General features: G+C 36.5%; 2 protein-coding genes across 2 annotated transcripts; one reads left to right on the top strand and one right to left on the bottom strand.

Moving 5' to 3' along the window:
• Positions 1-1,379: 1,379 nt before the first annotated feature.
• On the bottom strand, positions 1,380-6,253 carry tm4sf5 (transmembrane 4 L six family member 5). The gene is made up of 5 exons (XM_024288415.1): positions 5,837-6,253; positions 4,860-4,940; positions 3,962-4,104; positions 3,269-3,464; positions 1,380-1,644 (listed from the first exon to the last, which is right to left on the bottom strand). Exons 1-5 carry the CDS (start codon positions 6,008-6,010, stop codon positions 1,627-1,629), a joined length of 612 nt encoding a protein of 203 aa, XP_024144183.1. The 5' UTR covers positions 6,011-6,253; the 3' UTR covers positions 1,380-1,626.
• Positions 6,254-10,366: 4,113 nt separating this feature from the next.
• Positions 10,367-14,381, top strand: fis1 (fission, mitochondrial 1). The gene is made up of 5 exons (XM_024288417.2): positions 10,367-10,507; positions 10,892-11,024; positions 11,720-11,796; positions 14,034-14,139; positions 14,214-14,381. The coding sequence occupies exons 1-5, from the start codon at positions 10,463-10,465 to the stop codon at positions 14,315-14,317; spliced, it is 465 nt and encodes a 154-aa protein (XP_024144185.1). The 5' UTR covers positions 10,367-10,462; the 3' UTR covers positions 14,318-14,381.
• The last annotated feature ends 336 nt before the right edge of the window (positions 14,382-14,717 follow it).

Raw genomic sequence — 14,717 nt, 5'->3', positions numbered from 1 at the left:
TGCAACAATGGAATATTCCATCAGCAGCAAGTTCTAGAGCAGACAGAAACTTTTTAAAGAGATTTTTTAAAAAGTAGATTTCTGAGTGGTAGAGAAAATTATCATTATCATCAGAAAAAATTATGAAAAAGAAGAACCAAAACTTAAAAGGAAGATAAAGAAAGTCAAGAGTGAGAAATGGGACAGAAAAGGAGAGGAAACGGCCTTTTTAACTATATTTCTTATCTCTCTTTATGGACGCTACTTCATTAATGATAGAATATATCCTGTTTTTGATCAACTTTTTTTCTGCTGTCTTTTTATTTCTGTTCCTGTCATAACTATCATTGTTTTTGTTGATTTTGTTCCAAAAAATCCGACTGTTGTTAACTGGAACATCTTCATAGTTTTCCAACAAACCTTCACTTTCTCCACTATTGTCAGAGTTTAATGCTGTTAGCAGTCTCATAGTTGTTTTTTTAAACTTGACTTATCTTATTTCATCTTTCTAAATTGCATTTTTGATCAGAACCAACCTCTAAATCTGGATCAACCCCACACAATTAATTTCCAAATTTAGCACTAATCCAAAGTACATTCATTTTCTCCATCATGGGACCCATCTATCCCCTTTCATCTTCTGTGAATAAATGTACTTTCTAACTTTAATTTTCCCAGGAAGACATTTTTGCTTCATTTTCATATAGAGCTTTTTTAATAAATCTTTTTTTTTTTCACATAGAAGGAATGCAGGCCTGGACACATCAGACAAATGGTGTATCCTTAATTGATAGCAGCTCTGTTGTCATACAACCTGTAACCACCAGGACCAATTTGGGGTCGCTTTGACTCATGGGCAGGTAAGAACCAAACCTGTGACCTTCCCATCAGATGTAAATCGATCTACTTATGCACTACAGTGTGTTAAAATTCAAATTTACCCAAAATTTAGTTTTCTTCTTTTAGCCCAATGGTCTCACATTTCTTAAGGTACAAGTCATTGACAGTATAAAACAACTGGACCAGATGAGTGTGATGTCATCCATTGAAAACTGCTGACTTCTGGCTCTAATAAAATTAAGTCAATTTGTTTAGTTTTGTTTGAAATACGGAGATGCTGGAGCCAGGAATACTGAGAAAACCGTGATTGGTCAAAGTCGGTCTGAGTCAACGTTTCTGCGGCAACCACTTTCTCCAATCAGGAGTGAGCTTGTTGAAAGCTCACTTAAGCTCAGTATTCAGAGCTTAAAATTGTGCTCTGAATACAACTTTAACTATCAGAGAAATATTATTACATGAGTATAAAGTGCGCTGTCATAATACATCAAACTTTTTTGCTTTACCAAGCTAAATTATGTTTACTGATGACCTAAATGTAACTAAAAACACATAGACTCCAATTAACTGAATAGAAACAGTTTTTATTGTTTTAAAACATTTACTTAAACAGTCATTCACTGATGGAGATATCATAAGAAAACTATTTGTTTAATCAGCTCTTTTTGTTTCAGATTATACACACAAAACAGATTTTTTTTTAAAAAAAAAGGTAAATATAGATATACATAGAAATGATTAGTTTTTTTCTCTTAAATCCCAGAAAAACGAGCATCTCAGCGTCAGCAGGATGTAGCCGGGCTAGCATCTTCACAGCCCACTATCACTCTGTAACAAACCAGACAAAGCAGAGTTGTTAATGAGTGGAAGCATCAGGTTAATGCATAGACCTCAGATTGGATCGTTCAGTCATTGACTCACTAACTATACGATGATTTCAACACGGCGGTTTCAGTGAGTGCTGACAGGAGCCGTCATGTGCTAAATCTGGGCTTAATCTTCAAATGTGTTGACATGTGTCGGTTCAAAAGGACACGGAAACATTTTCAAAGTCTGACCCTCTCCATGTTTTGCCAAGGTTCAGGTTTACTTATTGGATGTTAATGGAAGGAAGCAGCTGATTAGCCTCTAAGCTAACTAGCACTAGCTTGTGAGAAAGACGTAGCTTTAGCTTCTTGTTGTGCACAGATTTTAAAATTTCTGGATAGTTAATGAACTTTCAAACACAAAGCTTTAAGAATTACTTTATTTTTAGTAAGCAGCAGTGTAAATTAGTATTGTTTTTGTAGCGTAAATCTTTCACTTTGAATGTGTTTGTCAGAGGACTGAAAAACACAATCCACTTGGAATGATCGAGAAAAAAACAGTGTGTGCAGTCCCAAGAGTCAAGACAACTTGTATCATTTTAATCTGACTAGAAAAATAAATTAGACAAAAAAATAATCATTGATTTTAGACAAAGAACACTGTTTTGTTGATCTTTGACCTCGGGAGGAGGCTACCATCTTGAATTTTCCAAAATAATCCCTTTCTGCACCAGCTTCAAATTGAAACTCCTCCTCCTAGAAATTTAGATCTATCATCTCCTAACATTTCAAATATTGTTACAAAGGGAAAAAAATGTTGGATTTATACGTTTTTGAACGGCGTTAGTAAACCTATTGCTCGCACATTTTTTACTGTAAAAGTTTAAAGCATGAATCATTGACTCAAGCAGAGCAAAACAATATGACATATAAATATATTAGGAATGTGGGCCAACAAAATCCTCCGTTGCTATGGAAATCCAGAATTTTACTTTTGAGGATTCTTCTAAAAATTACATAGACTTGTTCGTCAGTCCCAGGTGATCAAAAAATGTAATGGTTGCTATGGAGATAAAACTAACAGGAAAGCGACCATTTTGAAAAAAAGTGTTTTTTTAAATGAATTGTCTAAACAGGGTGGCAGGAGCAGAAGGAGAGAGAGGGTGGGTCAACAGGGGGCATAGAGCTGCCAGTGCTCTCATCACTCATTTCCTAAACAAACATAGCACTAGTAATCACAAATCTCAACTGTAAGTTGTTTTTCTTTTGTTTTTTTCAAAGTCACCCCCAACGCTGAGTGTATTTTCACAGTCCTTTTCCTGTTCATTATAACAGCCGATAACACTATTTACTCAACTTCCTTGGCCACAGCATCAGCCCTGGATGAAAAAATAAAAATAAAAAATACTTTTCCCCCTTTTCCTGTTTCCCACAGATCCCATAGGAATATAAAAAGGCACGGAAGCTAATCTGGCTCACTCCCACTTACAGAAAATGAAAGCATTAATAGTTGTGTAATCCTAACGAACTTCTAAAAGACCCACTCCAATAGAAATAGTGTTTTTAACATGAAAATTGGAGTATAGACCTTAGAAAACATTAATAGCTGGTATTCAATTTTCTGTCTTCTTGGGTGCTTCACTCACATCCTTGTCGTCGCCTCTGCAGTCACCGCAGATGCATCCGATGCAGCCGTTGATCACCTGGATGCCGCACAGGACGACCTGCAGCAGACCCATGAACAGCAGGATGAAGAACAGGACGATGTGCCACAGGACAGCGTTTTTAGGAAACACGCAGACATCCCATGCGGTCTGGTTGGCGATGTAGTTTCCACTATTCCTATGAGAAAGAGTCACAAACATTATTTTTAACATTGGAACTCATGAATCTAGAATTGTGAACCCTACAGAGTACTTCTACCACAGTGGTTTTCACATTTTTGCAGTATCTTATGTAATCTAATTACTTCCCTGTGATATCTGCTGCCCTTTACACAGCTGCCATCATGAATGCATATTTATTCACCTGTCTGAGTCCGCCAATAAACTCCCGCTGGAGGATTCATGCATGCTTGCCCGAGCTTGTAAAATGCATTAGAGGTAACAATCACTTCATGAGTCTTTGGCCTCGAGGCCTTTGACACATCTGGCAGATAAAAACACACTCTAATGCTTATTTTATCAAGAAAAAAATGGGATTGAATGATGTTCCACATATTCAGTCATTAATTAATGCGTTTCTCCCACTGAATTATAGAATGGTGTCAGTCAAGTGTGACACCTACTGGACGACTTTGCAATACCGCTGGAATACAAATGTGTGAGTGTGTTGCTTACTCTCCAGAGTTCTCAAAAGGGTATAGCCATTCATTATCAATGTTCTGACATCTGGGTCCAACAGCCAGGCCAGCTGAAGACACGCAGATGCAGTAAACGGCTCCAATAAGACCGAAAGCAGAAGAGAAGACAGAGTTCAGCATCTGAAACAGACGAGATGGTTTTCATTAGAAATAACAAACAAGTCGGCGTCACTTGTTCAGAGTGTACTCTGACTAGGATAGGCTCCAGCAACACCCCCGTGACCCTAAAAGAGATTCAGTAGGTTCTAAAAGTGGATGGATGGATTTGAAAGGATCCTCTTTATAACAATTGCTACATTTTGCACCAAAAAATTAACAGTAACTAAAGAAAAACACATTTTTAATAGAATACTTACTAACAAAACTGGACCTATTCACGCTCACATTTTCCACAATTGTGCATGCATCAACTTTATTATGAACATAACAAATCAGAATAACTTCATGAGTAACAGATACAGAACCTCTTTAGTCCCAGACACAAATAAAGAAAGGTCATAAGGTCAATAGTTATATAGTAAATAACATCTTTAATCAAAAATGTTAGTTGTGAGGTTAATAGTTAAGTCAAGTATCAAAGAAGAAATTGTTAAAGAAACTCTAACAATAAAGTAGATGGAGCTTCATCATTAAACCTGCTATAAATATCTTTGTGCTTTTTGTTATTTCATAAAAGTTCCAAAAATCCTTTACAAAAAAATGTTTAGCCCAGAAAAAATGGGTCCTTTGGTGACCGGATGATCACGCCACTTTTCGTTGCTTTAACCATCATCGTTTCTCGTAATCAGTGTTTTTTTTTTTTTTTTTTTTTTTTTTTTTTAATTTCCTCTTACACTGATATCTGCTGTAAATCTGCCGTAAATGTCTCAGCTCACCCGGCAACGGTTGCCGCAGCAACCTTGTCCACAGCAACCCTTGCCCCCTGCTCTGATAGCCGAGAAGCTGGGGCACAGCATCTGTAAATAGGAAGAAGACATTCCATTAGCGATCGAGACTCAGGTTTGAAGGGATGCGTTTGGATCGTGAATCAGGAGCAGATGAAAACATGCTGATCCATTCTGATGCATTTACTTGTAAAAATATGAGTATTTATGCTACAGATAAACATACAATATTTGGCCTTAAAAAATCAAACATTGAAGAACCCTGAATTAATTCTTCCTCATTTTTTTCCAAATTTCTGTACAACTGATGAATACATTTTATGATATAAAAAACACAGTGGAGTTAACGATTAAACACTTTTTTATCACTACAGTGACGTAAATGGTTTGAAGTAGCAATAACTCAGAGCGATAATGGTGGTGATATCACTGAAACATGGTAATACATCAGAGGCTTTTACTGTTTTTATTAATTTAAACCTCAATAAAGAATCAAATTTCTTCAAAAAAAAAGAGCAAGTTGGGATCATGTTAGTTTGTTAAGGAATTAAAGTAAAATTACTTAAGTTAAAGTAGCCAAACTTTTCAATTATCAGTATTTTTTAAATCAAATATACATAAAACGAAAAACTTTGGTAATTGATTGTTTTGAATAATCCAAGTAATATGATCATGTTAGGTTTTATTTTGAAATGTTCCAATTGTAGATTTTTATATAATTTTAAATATTTATTTCCAAATAATATCCCGCAAGTCTCTAAAAATTTGAGAAATCCCATAGTAGTAAAGTAAAAAAAAAATTAACCCAAACTGAAAATATTTATGTTTATGACAAAAAGACCTCCAAAATAAAACTCACTCCATAAAACTTCCTGAAACAAGCAATTTGATTTTACGAGCTTACACAAGGACGAGTTACTGACTATGGAATACAATAAAAATAAACAATAAAAAGAGTCGGTACTCACAAACAGGCCTCCCCCGATGGCTCCCCCCATGAGCCAGACCTGGAGGGAGATCTGGTCGGTCTCCAGTTGATTCCCATCGGGGAAGAACAGCAGAACGTTGGAGACCATGGAGATCAAGGCCGTGGTCAGGAGGATCAGGCCCACCAAGCGGGCACACTTTCCAGCACAACACATGGCTGCTTCTTTTAATGTCTTAAATCCTCCTGCCTATTCTCCTTCTGAGAGAGGTAAAGTTTGTGAAACCGGAAAAAAACAAGGATCTGACTGGAGGATATCAGCCGCAGTCATTGACGGCAGCGAAAGTCAAACAGTTTTGGTGGCAGAGAGATCCGGAAGCAGAGAGGGAACAAAGGCCGAGCTTTGGTGTGGCCTGATCAAACTTTTACCCGTAAGTGTCCTCTCATCAATTTAAGAGCAAAGAAGTCTTAACAGATGAATTCATATTATTTCTGTGTGAATGGTGTGACATATAATCAAAAAAATGCATAAAATATAAAAAGTATGTGTTTGTGTGCTGTGGGGGTTTACTGTCAAATGCCCTTTGACCTGCTGAAACGGTTATCTCTGGTCTGTTCCATTTATGGCTCATTGCAAACAAGGAGAGGTCTTGGCTCTGTCGCGATTTTTTTATTTAAATAAAATGATAATACTAATTTAAAGCAATAAAAATGTTAATATTGCATAACTTGAGCTGGGAGATTTATTTCAATAAAACAACTGAAACAAGTTTTGATAAAACAGTTTATTGCAAGCGCCAGATACAATACAAAAATATCAATATACATTGTACAATAATACAAACAAGAAATTAAAATGATATACCAGAGGTAGGGTCATCATAAATTTAACATTTTATTTTAAGACTCCTGAATGATGTTACATAGGGAAATATCTCCAGGAAGCAATTTTTCCAAATCCTACACTAAACAAAAATGTAAACGCAACACTTTTGTTTTTGTTTGCATTTGTCATAGATTTGAAATATTTGCTACAAAACAACCATTTCTCTCAGCATGATTATTGCTCAGGTGAGCCATATCAAGATGCTGATTGAACAGCATGATTATTGCACAGGTGTGCCATATCAAGATTCTGAATCGATAGGATGATTATTCCACAGGAGTGCCATATCAAGAGGCTGATTGGCACAGCATAATTATTGCGCAGGTGTGCCATATCAAGATGCTGATTGGACAGCATGATTATTGCTCAGGTGTGCCATATCAAGATGCTGATTGGACAGCATGATTATTGCACAGGTGTGCCATATCAAGATGCTGATTGGACGGCATGATTATTGCACAGGTGTGCCATATCAAGATTCTGATTGGACAGCATCATTATTGCTCAGGTGTGCTATATCAAGATTCTGATTGGACAGCATGATTATTGCACAGGTGTGCCATATCAAGATTCTGATTGGACAGCATGATTATTGCACAGGTGTGCCATATCAAGATTCTGATTGGACAGCATGATTATTGCACAGGTGTGCCATATCAAGATTCTGATTGGACAGCATGATTATTGCACAGGTGTGCCATATCAAGATGCTGATTGGACAGCATGATTATTGCACAGGTGAGCCATATCAAGATGCTGATTGAACAGCATGATTATTGCACAGGTGTGCCGTATCAAGATTCTGAATCGATAGGATGATTATTCCACAGGAGTGCCATATCAAGAGGCTGATTGGCACAGCATAATTATTGCGCAGGTGTGCCATATCAAGATGCTGATTGGACAGCATGATTATTGCTCAGGTGTGCCATATCAAGATGCTGATTGGACGGCATGATTATTGCACAGGCGTGCCATATCAAGATTCTGATTGGACAGCATGATTATTGCTCAGGTGTGCCATATCAAGATGCTGATTGGACAGCGTGATTATTGAACAGGTGTGCCATATCAAGATGCTGATTGGACAGCATGATTATTGCACAGGTGTGCCATATCAAGATTCTGATTGGACAGCGTGATTATTGCACAGGTGTGCCATATCAAGATTCTGATTGGACAGCATGATTATTGCACAGGTGTGCCATATCAAGATTCTGATTGGACAGCATGATTATTGCACAGGTGTGCTATATCAAGATGCTGATTGGACAGCATGATTATTGCACAGGTGTGCCATATCAAGAAAACAGATCATGAAAATCAACGAATATTGAGCAGTCACCATTCCAGTGGAAAAAGACATTTAACAAGGAATCATATAGAACATGTAAATACGTATGAAAGAAATGTGCAAATATAACCAATTTCTGTAATAATCCACAGGGCGCTATGTATAGACATTGGCACATTTCTGATTGCCCTTTTATTTTGGCCATCCTAAGGCACACCTGTGGCATAATCATGTTGTCTAATCAGTATCTTTGAGGTAAGATGATTATCTCAGCAAAGCAGAAGGGATCACTATCACAGATTTAGACCGATTTGTCAATAATATAAGAGATAAAATCTTACTTTGTGTTTGTAGAAAATGTGTTTCACAAAGATTTGTTTCACATCTTTAGTTAACAAACGGGAGTAAAAACAAAAGTGTTAGGTTGCTATTTTTGTTCAGCATATTCGCATGGAATGAAAATACAGTTGTCGTCATGAATGTGCATACTTGACTTTATTCTGAATACATTCACTCACAAGCTGAAACAAAAGGGTTTAATGGCCGCTATAGGTAACTATCCTCACCTGTGAATTGTTTGCCTGTAATCAATGTGTGGACACAAAAAAGATCTTGGAGTTTCTGGGCTCCCAACAGAGTCTTGTGTAATGTATCCAGTACTGCACTAACATTTCTGGATCCTGAGTCAAGATACTGATCTGTCAAAGGATAACTGAGCTGTAAAAAACAGGAAAGAGATATAAGATGATATCCAAATAAGAATTGGCTTTAAACTGAGAATTGTGATGATTTTACGGTCCCCAAAACAGGTCCCCATCAGTTCTGCCTTTCTACCAAAAGATGGCACCATCATCACAGGTGATTACCCACAGGTGACATCCTAGACATCCTGTGACTCAACATTTTCATAACTGATTTAGTGACTTATTGATTGTGTATTTTGGTTAAAAATCCAGAGATAAAGTAAAATAATATATCTAAATGTTAATTTGAAATCTAAACATTTTATGTTTAATTTAAAAGTTGGAAAAGTCCAGATCAAAAAACGATGGTTTGGTTGTCTTACAGATGAAACCAACAAGTGCTGAGTCATCTGTTCTGCAAATTAGTTATATTTGTCAGGAGAAATAAAGGGGGGGAAATGAAAAAGCAGAAGAAGAAGGGAGTCAAAATTTTCAGAATATCTAACTATTTTAACAGAGTGAAAAACTTGATTTGGTATTTTCTGACTCCTGAGTTTTTTTGGAAAATTCAAATTTGACCTTTTCACATGTGTTGATATAGATCTGCAGAGCGTAGAGCTGTCACATGACGATGCTCTCCATCTCTTTACAGATCAGAGATAAGATAAGGTTCATAAGATGTTATCTTATGCTGTCGTCCTCTCCCGTGTTCTTTAAATTGATATCAAAGACTAGATTGTTGGATCATGTGCAGCGTGTCCACAGATTCTAAAGGAGCTAACAATTATCATTGGTGAAATAAAACAATTCTACAATTAAAAAGATCAAATTGAATTAGTTGTGACACAAAATTAGTTTAAACAGAATCAGAAAGACTGTCTGCTGCTGACCTCTTTGACCTCCGGGAACACTTAGATCTGTACAGTTTAAGATAAACTGGCGGACGAAGAATATGCCTCATTTCCACTGAGTAGTCCTGACCGGACGTTTGAGCGTTTCGATTACAAAATGGATCCATTACGTCGCGTCAGCACAAATGTAGACTCATCAGACCAGACAACATTTTTTCCAATCTTCTGTCGTCCAAGTTAGGTGATCTTGCGTGAATTGTAGCCTCAGTTTCCTGTTCTTAGCTGACAGGAGTGACAGCCGGTGTGGTTTTCTGCTTCTGACTCATTATCCTCACTGGATGTTTTCTTTGTTTCTGACCATTCTCAGAAAATTGGAATTGGAATCAGAAGCAAATTAATTTTTATTTTCTCACTTGGTTCAGTTCAGTCAATGTGTTTATTCTGTTATATTGAGACCAATTTATACATATGTCTTTTTATTAGTCATTGTGATGCTAATGAATTAAAAGAAAATATGTGCTATAAATCACATTGACTAGCTTTTACTAATATATTGTGAGTGACCCAAACTAAAATATTTTCTGTAAAAGCCTATTTTTATTTTTAAACGTGATTTATTTATTTTAATTTCAATTATATAAAGATGTTAATGGAAATTCACTCCCTGTTAATTAATAACTACTGTTACCAGCTATTTGAAGATATTTTATAAATTATTGTTTAATTAATATTTTTAGTTAGTTATGTATGTATTTATTTTATTTATTTATTCATTGATTGATTTATTTATTTTAATTTGCGAGCTGTTGTTTATAATCTTTATTCATATCATTCATTTAGACATACAGTAAAGATTTTTTTAATTTTTGTTTTTGAAGTCTCTGGATGCCGGTGACGTAATCCTGTCTCACGTGATTCAAAGTGGGCGTGTCCGTTTGCCTTGTTTTCCGGAAACATGGAGGCTGTTCTGAGTGATATAGTAGCTCCTGAGGACCTTTTGGTAAGTTGTTTACATTGTCACACATATTTAATCTCCAATTATGAAGCTTAGAAGTTTAGTTAAGTGTTACCGAGTCCCACAATCCTAACATTGTTTAAAAAAACAAAGTACTTTGGCGAAATTCAACGTCTCGACGTCAAATTTTGTGTCGTCACGTAGACAGCTAATGCTAACAATCATGTTTGGAATCTAAACTGACATCTTAACCATTTTCCTGACGCCTGGAAAATAATTTTCATAAATCTTTGGATTGAGACGTACCGATTTTTGCTTTTGTCACAAGACAAAGCGAAGAATTGATGCTTCAAAATGGATTACGTGTCATGATATTAAGGATTTTCTCGTTCGCGTTACCTTTAATTGTGACATGTTTGTGTGTGACAGAGATTTGAGAAGAAATACAAAAATGAGCAAGACAAGGGGGGCGTTTCCAAGGAAACAAAGTTCGAGTATGCCTGGTGTTTGATCAGGAGTAAATACACGCGGGACATCCAGAAGGGAATCACGTTGTTGGAGGGTAAGTGAACGCAGCACCACTTTTTCTTGATGACGTGTTTTTTTTCTTTTTTTATGGCAGTCGCATTTATTTATCAGTTGTTATAAACTACAGCAGTTATTTCAATGTATATACATTTTTTATTTATTTTTTAAAAGCGAATGTTGCCTTAAGATTGATAGTTTTTGCCATTGAAATGTAAAACCCTTAATAATACTTTCTTGACATTTAAATTTTGTGTTTAATTTAGTATAATTACTAAAGTATATATATATATATATATAATAGTTCTTCTTTTGTCATCCAGACATGAGATTGATTTTCATGTCATTAGAAGGACTGGAAAGTTCTCCATTGATTTAGCCTATTGACTGTACATGAGAACTGGACTGAGTGTGTGTGATGTCACCCATAAAAAGTAGGTTACGAATTGGTGTCAATTCAGTCTTGACATCATGTTAAAATAGTGGACTTTTTTTTTTTTTACCTTTTAGGTAAGGTATGGTCAGTCTAACTTAAATAACTTGTCCTACAGCAAAATATATTATATTATAAAATATAGCAAAAACGTGTCAGATGGTTATAATGATAAATGTTATGACAGCTGTTTATTTGTCGATAGTAGTATTTTTAGGGAAAGCTCACATCAACTACGGCAGTGGTAAATAAATGCTCTGGTTCTGGTGAAGATTCACGCTTTTGTTTTTGTCTTGTAGAACTTGTCCACAAATCTCCAAAAGATGACTCCAGAGACTTTCTTTTCTACCTCGCAGTGGCCAACTACAGACTCAAAGTAAGTCTGAGAATTCTCCTTCTTCATCCACTGCACTAATAAATGACTGTAAGATTGTCGTTTTTTGTAGAATTCTGCTACGATTCTATCATAACTTTGATTTTTAGGCAGTTATTGTTGGACAGGACTGTTGATCGTTAACAAAAAAATAATTATTTTAATGGCTAATTCCTTCAAGCGTGCTGTGAAGGTGTAGCTTTTTATTTTTAATGTACTTTTGCAGTGTGGAAGCTGAAGCTTTCCACAAAGATTTCTATTTTAGTTGCATAAAACAGTAAAGCATTCATTAAAATATAAATCAATTTAGCACACAAAGCTAAAGTCTGCTAGCTTGATGCTAACGTTTAATGGAATTTCCCCTAGGGGGGCTAATGCTAACGCTCGGTCGACCCAAACCATTTAATCTGGAATAAATTACATTGATAATCCATAATAATGTTTTAATTTCCCTGTAATTTTGGTCTCTGCCCTTATGGTGCACCACAAATAAATAGACTTGTGTTTAGATGTTTTGCAGATTTGTTGTTTTTCTGACGCACATCTAAGTTTTTTTATTCCTTTTTCTGATTATTCCAACACAGCAAACAAGAGCGTTTCTCTAAGTGTGTTTTTCCCTGAAGGACATGAATCAATTTGTGCAATTGGCACTAAAATAGGAGCAAAAAGCTCATGTTTTAAATAAAAAAAACGTGTTTTTGTCCGGATACCATGTTGTTTCTTTCTCATAAGAGGTCGCTTACCAAAACTCTTCAAGCGTCTGCTCCTGGTTCGGCCCATCTGTCAAGTTTTAGAACCCTTTGTGGCCCACGAGTCAAAAGTTTACCCACTCCTGGTCTAGCATGAACACCATTGGCTAAAAGTGCATTCTTGAACACGCTGTACGCAGCGTTATATTGTTGAAACAACATGGCAAAATTCTTCTGCAGGATCCTCTTTTGGCACACAAGTCGAGGCTCGGGGTTATGGTTTTAAAAAATTTGCATTCTGCTAGCTTTTTGGACTATTTTTGCATTTACTAAGATTTTTTTAGTCCATTTTGTAGTTTAGCTAATATTTCAGCTACATGCTAACTGTTTTGGCTAATTTAGGCTTTTTTTGTTTGTTTTTTTAGGCTGTTTTTGAGTTACTCTAATATTTACAACCTAGCTATTTTGACTTATTTTAGGCTTTTTTTATTTTTAGGCTATTTTGTAGTTTAGCTATTTTTTCAGCTACATGTTGGCTGTTTTGGCTTTTTTTTTTGTTTGTTTTTTAGGTTGTTTTTAAGTTGCGCAAATATTTACAACCTAGCTATTTTTGGTTTATTTTAGGCTTTTTTTTTTTTTAATTATGCTATTTTGAAGTTCAGCTATTTTTTCAGCTACATTCTAGCTCTTTTGGCTAGCCTAAGTTTTTTTATTTCTAAGCTAATTTTGGCATTTAGCTAATATTTTAGCATGTTATCAGCGTTTTCAGCTATCAACTATAGCCTTTTTAGCTATCAATTTCAGCATCTTCAGCTATCAGCACTAGCATCTCCAGCGGCCAAATTCAGCTAACAGCTTTGACACTAGCATTATTGCAGGTAATGCTAAATATCTAGTTCATAATTATGTTAAAAAGTTGTGGTTTTAAAAATGTAGTTTTAGTGTGTTCATTAAATGTTTATCCTGTTCGGCCTGCGACCTTAAGTGTGTTTTAGCCCCCTGTGTGATTGAGTTTGACCCCCTGGACTTATTGGATTTGTAGTCATCGTATGTTTTGCGAACCACAGGAAGTGACATCAGAAGGCAGACGTCTATTCCGCCTTTATTTTACGGGCGGCATTTTGATTAAAGTTTATATCACTGAAATAGAAATAAGTTTTATTTTTCAGTCGAAAGCAAAAATTTTGTCCAAAAAAACCTGGAAGGAGCGGTGACCCCTGACCCCCCCCCTCATGTGGAACTTGGATTTTCTATCAGCAGGGTGGATGACGGAGGGTCCGGGTGTCTTTATGTAGCAGTGGGATGGTCTAAAAATGTCACTATCTGATCTTCCTGCGGCTAAACGCTGCGTTCTGGTACAACAGCGTGCCGGTCTCTGCTCTCCCCCACGCCGTCCTTTGAAGATAACTAATCAGGCCTTTTATGATCTGAAGGTCAGGACGATCTTCTCGTCTTCTGGGGATTTGTGAGCAAAAGCGCGATCCATGTTCTACAACCTGGTTCAAGGATGTTACACTCATTCCAGATCTTTCTCGTCTCTGCCTCTTCTAGGAGTACGAGCGGGCCCTGCGCTACATCCGGACCCTCCTGAAGAACGAGCCGGAGAACAAGCAGGCCCTGGAGATGGAGAAACTCATCGATAAGGCTTTGAAGAAAGGTAAAGTCACCTCTTGATAAATTCAAGATCAAAGTTTGCTTTGAACTAAATAAATGTCCTTGTCTGTTCTGTAGATGGCTTGGTCGGCATGGCGATCGTCGGGGGGATCGGGCTGAGCGTGGTCGGATTAGCGGGCCTCATCGGCTTGGCGGTGTCAAAAGGAGCGGCAAAATCTTAACCCGGATGTTCTGTTTTTTTCTGGACTAAAAATAAAAGTGCTAAAAAATAAAAACAAATCCTTACGGATGTGGAATTTTTGATCTAAAACTCAAAGAAGCCCAGCAGTGACAGTGTTAACAGTCTTCGTGTATCTGACTTCTTTCTCGATTCATACTGACTTACATAAATTTAACCTCAATTTTACATTTATCTTTGCTTGTACAGCTGTTTGGAGTTCTCCTAGGTAGAAAATGAAGGTGTCTGGGGTTCTGTGAATGTGAAGAGGAGCTGTCAGGATCAAGAAGTTGTGTCCGAATTCCCCCCTAACTACTAAAAAACTATAGTGCGCTGGATTTCAAGGTAATTCAGACACTATGCTAACTATGACGTCATCGATTTCCTGAATTGAAAATCGAATA

This window comes from Oryzias melastigma, linkage group LG18 (genome assembly GCF_002922805.2).
Source record: "Oryzias melastigma strain HK-1 linkage group LG18, ASM292280v2, whole genome shotgun sequence".
Taxonomy (NCBI): Eukaryota; Metazoa; Chordata; class Actinopteri; order Beloniformes; family Adrianichthyidae; genus Oryzias; species Oryzias melastigma.
This window is presented reverse-complemented; position numbering and strand designations above follow the sequence as displayed.

What these genes read in the sequence shown, in the direction of transcription:
- fis1 (XM_024288417.2), top strand. Translation starts at nt 10,463, where the DNA reads ATGGAGGCTGTTCTGAGTGATATAGTAGCTCCTGAGGACCTTTTG. An exon ending in GGGAATCACGTTGTTGGAGG is followed by an intron (nt 11,025 to 11,719) that starts GTAAGTGAACGC and finishes TTTGTCTTGTAG; the next exon opens with AACTTGTCCACAAATCTCCA. An exon ending in TGGCCAACTACAGACTCAAA is followed by an intron (nt 11,797 to 14,033) that starts GTAAGTCTGAGA and finishes TGCCTCTTCTAG; the next exon opens with GAGTACGAGCGGGCCCTGCG.
- tm4sf5 (XM_024288415.1), bottom strand. Translation starts at nt 6,010, where the DNA reads ATGTGTTGTGCTGGAAAGTGTGCCCGCTTGGTGGGCCTGATCCTCCTG. An exon ending in GCTGCGGCAACCGTTGCCGG is followed by an intron (nt 4,105 to 4,859) that starts GTGAGCTGAGAC and finishes CGTCTGTTTCAG; the next exon opens with ATGCTGAACTCTGTCTTCTC. An exon ending in CCTTTTGAGAACTCTGGAGA is followed by an intron (nt 3,465 to 3,961) that starts GTAAGCAACACA and finishes TCTTTCTCATAG; the next exon opens with GAATAGTGGAAACTACATCG.